The sequence below is a fragment of the Phascolarctos cinereus genome, unplaced genomic scaffold (assembly GCF_003287225.1).
Source record: "Phascolarctos cinereus isolate Bilbo 61053 unplaced genomic scaffold, phaCin_HiC Scaffold_7;HRSCAF=346, whole genome shotgun sequence".
Lineage (NCBI taxonomy): Eukaryota > Metazoa > Chordata > Mammalia > Diprotodontia > Phascolarctidae > Phascolarctos > Phascolarctos cinereus.
This window is the reverse complement of record NW_027556180.1, coordinates 54,507,899-54,520,289: the sequence shown is the minus strand read 5'-3', so window position 1 is coordinate 54,520,289 and position 12,391 is coordinate 54,507,899. Positions and strand designations below refer to the sequence as shown.

Sequence of the window (12,391 nt, the reverse complement as noted above, 5' to 3'; positions counted from 1 at the left end):
GATACCCCTTTGGGAACCTTCTTCACCTTCTAAGACTCCACTAGCAAGTTTTGTTAGTCAGTTGTGTTAAGGGCTCTTAAGTGGTCCCCTGAACTTGTCTTTTGAGTTGCCGTATTTTCCAGAAACACTGGACTCAGAGCATGCAGAAGGCCCTGAATGTGTCAAAGGACAAAGCTCCCCCTGACCTGACATAATTTCTTGTTGCACCCCAAGCTGGACTCCCTGCCTGTTCTTGAGAGGCAAGACAGGCAGCAGCCAGTCTGTGCCAGGCTGGGATAATACTTCTGTAGCTCGGGTCCTTTGCAGATAAGCAAACTATCTTCACAGTCTAGCAGCTTCCAAGGGAAAAGAATGAAGTTTTTGTCATCACCCTGCTCCTCCCAGTGGGGACTGGTCTTGTCTTTCTTCCCACCTTTGCTCCACTATTACCCCTTCCATGTCACACCCCTTCCTGGTATTCCCTCCTCCCTTTGTCCTGCTATTATAAAAATGCAAACTTCTGTAAAGACTAGGAACCCTTTGGGTTTCACAAGCATGTTCATTTCTCTTGTAATAAACCTGGTTTTCACATAAGTCTCGTGACGTTGTGATTGCCTGTTGACAGTTGATATGTAGGAAAATGCTACTAGCGGTGCGGGGAAGAACACTATCTTTACACAATCACTTTCTCCTTTGTCCCTTACCATCCAATCAAGGTGACAGGGAAGACTAGCGAACATTTTTGGAGTCTTAGACTGCATTCATGAATATATACATATATACTGATTTGCAATCAACCAGCATTTATTAAGTGCCTATTATGTGCCAAGCATTGTACTAGATTCTAGGGATACAAAGACAGGGGCAGCTTTGTGGTACAGTGGATGGTGTGGGCTTGGAGTCAGGAAGACTCATCTTCCTGAGTTCAAATCTAGCCTCAGACATGTGTGGCCCTAGGAAAATTACTTCACCCTGTTTGCCTCACTTTCCTCATCTGAAAAACGAGACGGAGAGAGATCTTGGCCACGAAATCCCCAAAATGGGTGATGAAGAGTCAGACATAACTGCAGAACAACTAAACAACAATATATAAAGACAATGAATGAAACTATATCTACTTAGGTAAGAGAAAAGAAAATCATAGTCAAATCTATGACCTATGGCTATGCATTGTGGTTTATCATGTAACAGACAAATTTTCTACTATTCAAGGATTGTGCTATGATTCTAATTTATTTATTATGCCGCTACTAACACCTCTCCCAAAGAGGGTGGCAGGAGAAGGGAACAGAAATGAACTGTACTGGGTCTACTTTATTACTAAATAATTCTGTTAAAATATTTTCAGGGATTTTTCCAACTAGTCACTAAAATGAAATTCTTGAATTACTTGACTTCATTTATCTATAGTTATTATGGATATTTAGGTATACTAGCCTCAAAATGCAACATTTAGTGCCCTGGCATAAAGAAAGGCTAAGCTTAAACTGAAATTACTGCTGTGCTATTTAAACATTTTCTAGTTTATATTTTTTAAAATCAACTGCACATATTGATACATATATTATCACAATTAGACATGAACACTGCAGTAGTTGTCAACTGGCAAAACACAGCACTCAGATATTACAATAATTCATTTTCCTGCTCCTGGTTCAAAATGGCACTAGGAAGCTGAATGTTATTTAAAATATACAAAGTAGACTTCAAGTCCTTGGAAAATGCTGTTCTGAAAGGTACATTTTTAAGAAAGCAATTTTGTTATGAAATGCTGACTCACTTCTCTTTATCATAAAATATAGTAAAAAAAAAAGTTAAGTGTGTTACCACAAAGGATGTATTTATCTAGAGAGAATACTACAGAATAACGCAAAATATTTATAAAATCTGTCTCAGTGATGAAAAATAAATATAAAGACAAAATCAAAGTTTGATTTGGAAAATACTGAGGTTCGATTTGGGAAAAAAGTCATTTTCAGAATTTGTAACTGAAAAGGAATGGTTATCACTTGTGTGGATATTTACATTATAATCTATCCAATGCTTTACTCTAATAAAGCACTTATTAGCATTGTGCTAGGTGGTATAGGAAGGCACAGCTCTAAATAATAACTTTTGCTGGGGAATTTTACACCGAGGAAATTTTAAATAACAACATCAGATGAGAATTCTTGGGTTTGGTATCAAAGTGAGCAGTCTTGATCTCCAAGGTCTATTCCAGTTCTAAATCCCATGTAGTCTGTGAAACAACAAATATTATATAGATTTCACATGAAACAAAATCAATGAAGGTTTAAATGGCCAGGCTTCAGAAAAGTTCAGATTTTTATCCTGTAAGCAATGGGGTATTCAAGCAACAGACTGACATAATGACAACATGTTTTAGGAAGATTAAGCTGGTGGCAATATATGGGAAAATGATTAGAGAAGGAGAAGCCAGTTTTTAATAATTACCCAAGAATGAGACCTTAACACTACAACAGCAGTAGTGGGAATAAAGAGGACGCCACACAGGGAGACACACTGAAACGTTTGAGATTTGGTGATTTATTGAATATGGTTCAGAGGGCAAAAGTTAAATGAGTCAAAAATTACTCCTAAGTTTCAAGTTAGGTGACTGGAGTAATAGTTTCCCACTCACAGCGGGAAACAGTTAAGAAGGGAAGATGATTAGTGTAGTTTGTAAATATATAGAGTTTAAACTGTCAGCAGAGTATTTAAATTGAAACATTATACCATTGAAGACACACAACTTGGGCTCAGATGGGAGTATCCCCCTAAGCCAAACATTTCATTATTAAAATAGAAAGGACCACTTGATAGGAAATGCAACCAAAAAGATAGTTATTTTAGCCACATCTAACAAATTTCCTGTATCTCACATAGAGATCTCTACAAATATGCAGTGTAGAACTTCCAAGTAAACACCTGAGTGACAAGGTGGGAAGGAACATCGGGGGAATTCCAGCCATTATTCAGCTTGACAAAAGGATTTCTAGTTGTTGGGAGGTGCTTCAAGCTATATTCCCCTTCCTAGGAGAGCATCTCCGCTTTATTTCAAAATTCCCTGGAAACCCAACAAGAATCATGAGCCCACTGAAACAGCAGTGATTCAGAGCTCCTTTGCAAGGTCTCTCCTACTCAATCATGTGATTAGAGGGAATACAGTCATGTTCTTTGCTCATAAAAATCAGAAACATATCAGACTAATTGAACATGAAAGCTGAAAGAGACCTAGGAGATTGTTTGACCTAACCCATTTTACAGAAAAGGAAAGCTAAGACCAGAGAGATTAAGAGACTTGTCAAAGAACACACAGAGTTTTTCGATGTTGGTTTTTTTTTTTGTGCTGAAGTGCACTGCGGTGTAGTGGAAAGCATGTTGGACTGACCGAGGAGACTTTGGCTCCAACTCAACAACTACACATCTGTTTCTTAGCAGAAACACTGAAATATGTCTTTCTCCTTAACTTGGTTCCAAATACAGTAAGACTGTTCAGAATTCCCCAAGAACTAAAGCTGAGTTTATATGCATAATGCAGTCAGTTCTTTTACTGATAGTCAAATCAGTGGGAAAAAAAAAGGAAAGAAAACAAAGAAAGAACAAGTTAACAATCACAACCTCAAAAAGAGCTTTCTTCATTCTGAAATATTAGATGTAATTCTGAGAGCTTTGCTTTCTAATTTGTATAGGGAACTTTAAGTGAACATAAATTTACTGTAGTACACTGTAAATTTAAATTTATTTCTTATGCTCATACTGTATAAGCAATATAAAATCATAATCTCATTTAGACAGCTTCAGAATAAATAGCAATGACATTAAATAAAATGCAAAAAAGCACTTTCTGCAGTCGCTTTTTACACAATTTGTCATCAGGTCTTCTCCATAAGCAGCTACAGATTCTGTTGCCATGCTGAACTGATCAGAACTGAGGATAACACTAATGAAAGCTCATGGAGCTTAGAGGCTAGCACAGGTCTAAATGTCTTGTTATCAAAATCGGAGATTTCTGGAAAACACAAATTAGTTATTTTTTTAATTCCAAATTTGTAATACGGCAATTCTTTAAGTTCTTGTACTAAAGAAATGAATCACCATGGCATTTCCCCTCAAATACCATAATGATTTAAAAAGACTGATCCCTACCTCCAAAAGTAAAAGTTGGAAGAAAATTGGAAATGGAAAATTCAATAGGTACTTTGTAGAACTCTAAACTGCTAAAGAATCATGTATACTACAAAAGATAATCCAAATAGTAACAGAGATGTAAAGAAACAGTAAGCGTAAGACAAGAGCTATCCAAGTACATTCACTCATTTGGTAAACATTTATTAATTACTTATGCAGAGTACTGTGCAATGTGATAAAGGCAGTACAAAATTTAGATAAGATATAGTTGCTGCCCTCATGGAACTTACAGTATAGTAATGGAGTAATATAACCCTCATGTAGAGTATTAATGCATTAGAGAGGTAAAAAGCACTGCTCAACAAAGTCCCAGTGAAGGAGGTAACAAATAAAATGGGCTTCAAAGGATGTGTCTCAAGTCCAAGAAACAGGGTGACCAAAGACACTGCAGTGTGAAAGTGAGCTCCAGGGGTGGGGCACAGTCCATGCTATGCTATATGACATGGTACAGCCAAACTCTGACTGAACGGGTGGAGCACGTAGCCGGGATAAGGCTGGAATGATAAGGATGTGGAAAATTAACTTCCTTAACTTTAAGGAATTTAAATTCCATACCTTAAATTCTAGGCAAATCTGAAGATCTTCTATAAACATAAAGCTGTTTTAACAGACACTACTGTAACTAATTTTAAAAATATGACATAATCACATAACATTGAGTCAAAAGGGATCGTAGAGATAGATAATCTAACCATCTCATTAGACAAAACAGGAAATTAAGGCACATGGAGGTTAACACAGCTGGTAACTTGAAAACCTGTGTCTTCTAAGCTGTCCAATGTTATTTCTAGTATATATATATATATATATATACACACACATACATACACACACACACACACACACACGTATATATGTACACTGTCAATATATAATTTTACCTCTATTTTATCTTCATTTCTTAGCTGATACATTAAAACTCCTTGTTAATACAATGAACTCTATTAGATAAAAATTTTGATAGAACAGATGCCTTGATAAATCCAGTTTAAATTTTAAAAAGTTATTGTTTACTATGTTCAATGTGTCCATTAGGTATTGGAGAATATACAAAAGATAAATGAGACATAATCTCTGCACCTAAGATACTTACAATATAATTTAGTAAGGGGATACAACATGTATGCAAATAATTTTACAAACAAAATTTTTTGGAAAAGCATGCAGAAATTGTTATATGTAGTATCTAAGGATGAAATGATCATTCCAACTAGGTCAACTGGAAAGGAAAGATTAATAATCAGCACATTATGAAAATGGTAATACAATAACTTACATGGTTGTATAGATCCGTGTGACCCAAATAACACTGATTTTCCATAATAAAGTATTTAATAAACGAGAACCAATCCTTTCCATGAAGTGGTATAATCATTAGCTAGCTATTAGTCAAAAAATATTTATTAAACACCTACTATGTGCTAGGCAAGGAGCTCACATCTAATGGGGGAGACAACATGCAAATAACTACGTACAAACAAGCTATGTACCAAATAAACTGAAAATTATCAACAGAGGAAAGGCTCTAGAATTAAACATTCAGATGTATTCTCATTTATAAAACTGCTTTTGTGCAATTTCATAATTTATAATTTTTTGCAACTACCTTTTAACATGTTTCTATGAATACTGGCTTTGGTGTCAGAAGACCCGAGTTCAAATCTTAATTTTGCCATTTTCTTGCTAGTTCTGTGACTTTGGTTCAAAAGAATCAAGTGATTTAACTTAACTTTGACTTAAAACTACAAGTCTGTTTCCTCCTATAAAATGAAGAAACTGGACTAAATGAGGTCAAAGGGCCCTTCCATCTCTGATTCCACACTAAGTGGAAAATAACTATTTTAACCCCATTACTCAGGTGAGGAAAATGATGCTTTAAAAGGTTAAATGACTTGTCCAAGGTCATAGAATGAGAAAATGGCAGGGGCATGTATGTGTCTCAAACCCAGATCTTCTGACCCCTACTTCAGTATTCTTTCCCTTGCCCTGCTGCTTCTAAAGATGGATCTGTGATTTATGATTGATGTACAGGAGGTGATTTTTAATTATCTACATAATGTTATAGATTCTTTGCAAGTGATTACATGCTTTTCAAAGTGTTTCATGGGTTTAGATTTGGATTTGGGGCAAGGGTGGGGGAGAATGAGAGAAGCTCATATCTGTTCCCTTTAGTAAACTGTACTGTCTTTAGTTAGCGGAGGTGCTGGTGGCTTTAAAGTCCCATCCATAAACTCAATCCCAGTATAACTTACGGGTGTGTGTGCCTGTGTGTGCTCCTGCAGAATTAGGGTAGATAAGTGGGAAAGAAAGGAAGATGCTGGGAAGGTAGAACAAAGACAGTGGAGGCACAGCTATATTTATGGCCCCACGTACCACTGACAAACTTTATAAACCGATCTCCTCTGTATAATTCCACCACCTAACGTGTCACTTTTGAAAAACAAGAGTGTACATATAATGTACATACTGCATGTAAAAATGGGAAAAATCTAAAAACAAACAAACAAACCCATGAAGACTTTGGATTGTATTTCTGTAGCGTTTGAAAAGAATCATTTTTAGGTTCCATTAAAATTAGATCTTATCTGTTGTAAAACTACAGGGGCTAAACCAGAGATGTTTATCATAACTACATTCGACTGAACTAGCAAAGCTACTCTCCTAGAAATGGCTGTAATTAGACAAAGGGACTTGAAACCTTTGAGACATTTACCAAGGTCAAGTAAATGTCCTGGCCGCTGCTCTCTATGATAATATGTGGAATGAGCATATTAGAGAAGCCCAATGTGGAAATACAGGTGGAATAAAGAAAAGTGACAATGCCTTCAATTCAATCACCTCATTTAAAGAAGTAAAACGGGCAATAACTAAAAAAGCAACGTAATGTGCTAGAAGAGTCAGCAAGCTTCTGAGTCTTGGCTCTATTATTAACTTGCTTTGAGACATTAGGCAAGTAATTCCTCTTCTCTGGGGTCTCAGTTTCTTTTATAACCAAAATTAGGATAATTATACCTTTTCTACATCTTTCATAGATAGATATGGGAAGGTTCAAATAAGATAAATGATACAAATGCAGTTTACATAAAGTGCTACATGGATGGAAGAGACTGTTATTTTATGTTTATAATTCCAACTGAGATTTCAGGGTACATGTATGTTATAGATGGAACAGGACTCTGAATGAATTTTTTTCTTTAACATAGACAAATTTGATATCACTCATTAATCATCTTATGACAAATAATCAATTGTACTGTATTCATGGCACTTATATTTGTATATACATATATGTACATATAAGTATGTACATATATGTGTATGTGCACACACATATAAATATATATGTCTTAGCCAATATAATTTTTAAAAAGATGTATAACTATGAGAGGCCATGAAAAGCTAACAGACTATTTGTTCTTTACTTTCATTAGTATTACTGAGAGTAACTTGAACATAATATCTTTTCTATATTTTTATAAAAGTTTTACTACAGTATTATACATTAACAAAAGATGCATTCCCTGTATTATTACTGAAATAATAGATATCAAGGTACGGTTAATATAGCATAAGCGTTAAATGCCATTGCTCTAAATTGTGGCTGATTCAGATATGGAATACAAGAAGTGGTAGTAACTTTCAGAAAGATGGCAAGTTACAGAAAAGTTAAATTTAAAACTACTGCAACATTAGAGAATGACAAAAACCAAAGAGAAAGATCAACTGAAATGAATTTATTGCTACTTGATAGGAATCTCCTATGAAGCAAGATAAAACTTTTATTTCTTTATTAAGCTATCTTCTACATAAAGATGCATTCTATTCAAATTAATTAAAATTTCATTTCAAGAGCTGATTTGACTTCTGCTAAATACATGTGTCTCTACTCCCTCTCCTCTCACCATCTTCTGAATTCGCTGCAGTCTGGCTTCTAACCTTATCATTCAACTAACATTGCTCTCTCTAAAGCTACCTACGATTTCTTAATTGCTAAATGTGATGGCCTTTCTACAGTCCTCATTATTAACCTTTCTGCAACCTTTGACACTAGGGATCACTCTTTTCTCTAGGTTTTGGGGACACTACTCTATCCTGGTTTTCCTCCTCCAAATCTAACAGCTCCCTGGATCTTGGTCTTGTTGGAGGGATCTTCATTCCGGTTGCACCTGCTAACTGTAGGCGTTCCCCAAGGCTCTGTCCTGTGCCCTCTTCTCCCTCTCTACTACTTCACCTGGTGATCTCATCAGTTCCCATAGATACAATGATCATCTCTATGTAGATGATCATCAGATCTATTTATCCAGCCCTAGCCTCTCTCTTGGCATCTGGCTTCACATCACCAAACGTGTATCAGACATCTTGAAATGGACATCTCATAAACATCTTAAATTTAGTATGTCCAAAATTGAACCACTTTCTCCCCCAAAGCCTCCCTTCTTCCTAATTTTCCTGTTAACTACCCAGGGTACCATCATCCTCCCAGTCCTCCAGGCTCAAAACTTGGTGTCATCCTTGATTCTTTGTTCTCCCTTTATCCACCCCCCCTCCCCATCTAGTCCAGTCAGAATGGTTTTGTTTGTTTGTTTGTTTGTTTTCGGTGAGGCTTTTGGGGTTAAGTGACTTGCCCAGAGTCACACAGCTAGTAACTGTTAAGTGTCTGCGGCTGGATTTGAACTCAGGTCCTCCTGAATCCATGGCTGGTGCTCTATCCATTGCGCCACCTAGCTGCCCCTTAGTCCAGTCAGAATGGACTTTAGAAGAACAGCTGCCAAGCACCGTCATTTCTACTTTTGTACCATCTCTCCAATATGCCCCCTTCTCTCCTCTGACACTGCCACCCCCTCCCCCAACAGTTCTTCATGATCTCACCCCTGTACTATTTCTAGAGCCTGCAGGTGGGTCTGCTTGTCTCATGTCTCTCCCTATACCAGTCCATCCTCCATTCAGATGGCAAACTGATCTTCCTAAAGGCAGGTCTGACCATGGAAGCCCCTACCCCACTACTCAATAAACTGTAACAGCTCCCTATGACCTCAAGGAGTAAATATAAAATCTTATATTTGGCTTTTAAAGCCCTTCACAACCTGGCCCTTTCCTACCTTTCTAGTCTTTCAGGCAACTTGGTAATTTAGTGGATAGAATTGTGGAGCTGAAGCCAAGAAGAAGACCTGAGTTCAAATCTAGCCCCAAAAACTGTGATCCTGGGCAAGTCACTTAACCTCTGCTTGATTCAGTTTCCTCCTCTGTAAACTGGAGATAATAACAGCACCTATCTCCCAGGGTTGTCGTGAAGATCAAATGAGATATTTGTAAAGTGCTTTCAAACCTTAAAGCATTATACAAATGTTAGCCATTAGCTATTAATAGTCTTCTTACATCTTACCCTCCAGTTCTGATTGACCCTGGCCTCCCTACTACTCCTCGCATCAGGCATGTCAGCTCTGGACTCAGAGCATTTCCCCTGGCTCTCCCCAGTGGCTGAGGGGGCGGGGAGGGGGACATTTCAATCTCCTTCATCTGCACCTTCTGCCTTCGTATCCCCAGTGGTCTGGCGCATAGGAGATGCCCAATAAATGACTGATGACTTGACTTATGTTTAGAGCATAAACTTCTTCCTCTTTTTACAAGGCTATAGTGTTAGAAAGTACAGTCTGAATTGTACAAGGGCATCCATGGTAGAGGAAAACATCATTTAACCAACTACATTAACTTCTTTCTTATCCAACTTTCAAAACACAACTAAGGAACAAAGAACAGTAAAGCAGCCAAAAAAAAAAAAGCCCCAGAACACCAAAATAGATGTCAAAGTCTGTGCACTAAAGCTCTTACAATTTACTCAATAGGAAGCACTTTAGGCCTTCATCCATCCACAATTTACTCTTTATTTTAGACACAAATGCATAATAAGGACATTTTTATGATATCTCAGACAATAGAAGCTTAGGCGCCACAATGAGAAATGGGGCAGGGACTTCCTACGCTGACAGCAGGAAGAAGTCATAGCTGACAGCAAGGAGGGACCCCTCCCACACCTCCCCCCCAAAAAACCATACCAAACACAAAAACCCTAAAGAAAGCCATAAAAACCCAAAAAGCATATCACCAGATAGCACTTAATAAGAGTATTAACCAACCACCCTAGACACCCCAATAGCCTCAGAGGATACATACTATTACAGAACAATACAATAAAGATGAAGTACCCAACACCATACCATGCATTAGATATAGTAGGGGATCAATACTCATGGAATCCATGTGTATGACAATCCTGAGACATCAAGAAAAGATCAAATTATGTTTCATATGCTTTTTTTAAAAGAAGTATAATGGAGGAAGCTGGGTGGCTCAGCGGAGAGAGCACTGGACCTGGAATCAGGAAGACCTGAGTTCAAATCTGGCCTCAGACACCTACTATCTATGTGACCCTGGGCAAGACTCTGTTGGTCTCTGTGGAAGGAAATGGCAAACCAGTTCAGTTATCTTTGCCAAGAAAGCCCTATGGACAGTATGGTCCATGGGGTCATGAAGAGTTGGACACAACTCAATGACTTGACAACAACATCAACAACAACAAGGACTATAATGGAATTTGGAAAAAAATTCCACCAAAAAGATTTAACACATTGCTAAGTTTCAAATATCTAAAAAATGTAGATGTGGAATATCAAAAGAGGAATTATTGTATCTATTTTGTATATCATTAATAGTCAACTTTCTCACACTTAGAAGAACATTTCTACTGTTAACAGTTCTCTGTAAAAGAAACAACACTAGCTCACATCTACAAGGCGATTTGTGGCTTAGGAAGTGCTTTCTTCACAACTGTGTGAGGCAGGCGGAGGAAGAGGAAGACAATTCTCAGGGAGATTCAATGGCTCCCCCAAGACGACATAGCCAGCCCTGGACAAAAGCCAGGGTCCAAGCCAAGATGTGGCCAAGCTCTGAACTGAATGATGCTTCTGGTGCCCTGTGGAATGCATGCATTCAGAGAAGAGGGCAGGCCATTCACTACGGAAAGCAGCAATGGTGGAAATAAGAGCAGCTAAGGAGGATGAGCTCAGCTCTCTACCCTTAATTTGCTACTGGGGTCCATCCTGGGCTCCCAACTCTCTACACTACGTATTCCACTACACTTTTACTCACCTTTCTGAAAAACCAGTGTCTATAAACTCTCTAGCACGTTTTCGATCCCTAAGGGGAAAAAAGAGATAATATTTTAAAAGAACAAAAAAAAAAGAGATCACTTGATTCTTTTGAACCAAAATAAACATATGTATAGCTATAACTGACCTAAGTTTGGTAAAGGATTTATTTTGTCCCTATTTCATTTCAGATTTCATTTAAACAGATAAGGTAAATAAACACTAAGACAAATGAAATATACTATATAAAACAAGGTACAAAAAAGAATTGAAAGGGAAAGTATTTGAATGACTCCATTTCTGCCAAAATTCAGTACATTAGAGTACTATAGAGAAAAAATTTTTAACTGTGCTACATGAATACTATGATATATGAATCAAGAAATTTCAAATAAATTAGCTCACAAGTTGAAACAGGCTTTGGGAAGAAAAATACCATAGAGGATTACAAAGAAAAAGGGTAAGAGAATACTTTCACTAAGTCATGATCTTTTGACTCAGCCAGGAGTGGGGAACCTGCAGCCTCAAGGCCACACGTGGCTTTCTAGACACTCAAGTTGGGCCCTTTGACTGAATCCAAACTTCATAGAACAAATCCCCTTAACAAAAGGATTTGTTGGAACCCAAAGTTTTAAAAACAAATGTTAAAAATTATTTTTACATGCAACTGGGAAATGAGATATACAGGCAATGGGGTATAGAAATCTATCCTGCCCTACAGGAAAACAGAAGGAGAAGAGGATAAGAGAAGGAGGAGGTGATAGAGGGGAAGGCAGATTAGGGGAAGAGGTGTTCAGAATACATGCAGTTTTGGGCTGGGGAGAGGGGAGAGATGGGGAAAAAATCTGGAACCCAAAATTTTGTGGAAGAATGTTGAAAACTAAAAATAAATTAATAAAAAAAGACTAATGGGGAGAACATATATATATATACTGAGACATATATGTGTGTGTGTGTATATGTATATATATATATGTGTGTGTGTGTGTGTGTGTGTACACACACACACACACATACATATATCAGAACATGGAAGATAAATAGAGTAAATATAACTTTAGGGAGGACAGCATTAG

At 37.3% G+C, this 12,391-nt stretch overlaps 1 protein-coding gene across 18 annotated transcripts in view; it reads right to left on the bottom strand.

The window, feature by feature from the left end:
* Positions 1-12,391, bottom strand: part of TFDP2 (transcription factor Dp-2) — a 173,859-nt gene that overhangs the window by 33,377 nt on the left and 128,091 nt on the right. For 16 of the 18 annotated variants that reach the window (XM_020971002.2, XM_020971003.2, XM_078147529.1 and 13 more), the window contains one exon: positions 11,317-11,364. The exons of the other annotated variants lie outside the window; for them this stretch is intronic. In XM_020971002.2, the coding sequence (XP_020826661.1) occupies positions 11,317-11,364 (48 nt within the window). The remainder of the gene's footprint in view (positions 1-11,316; positions 11,365-12,391) is intronic. 18 annotated transcript variants of the gene reach the window in all.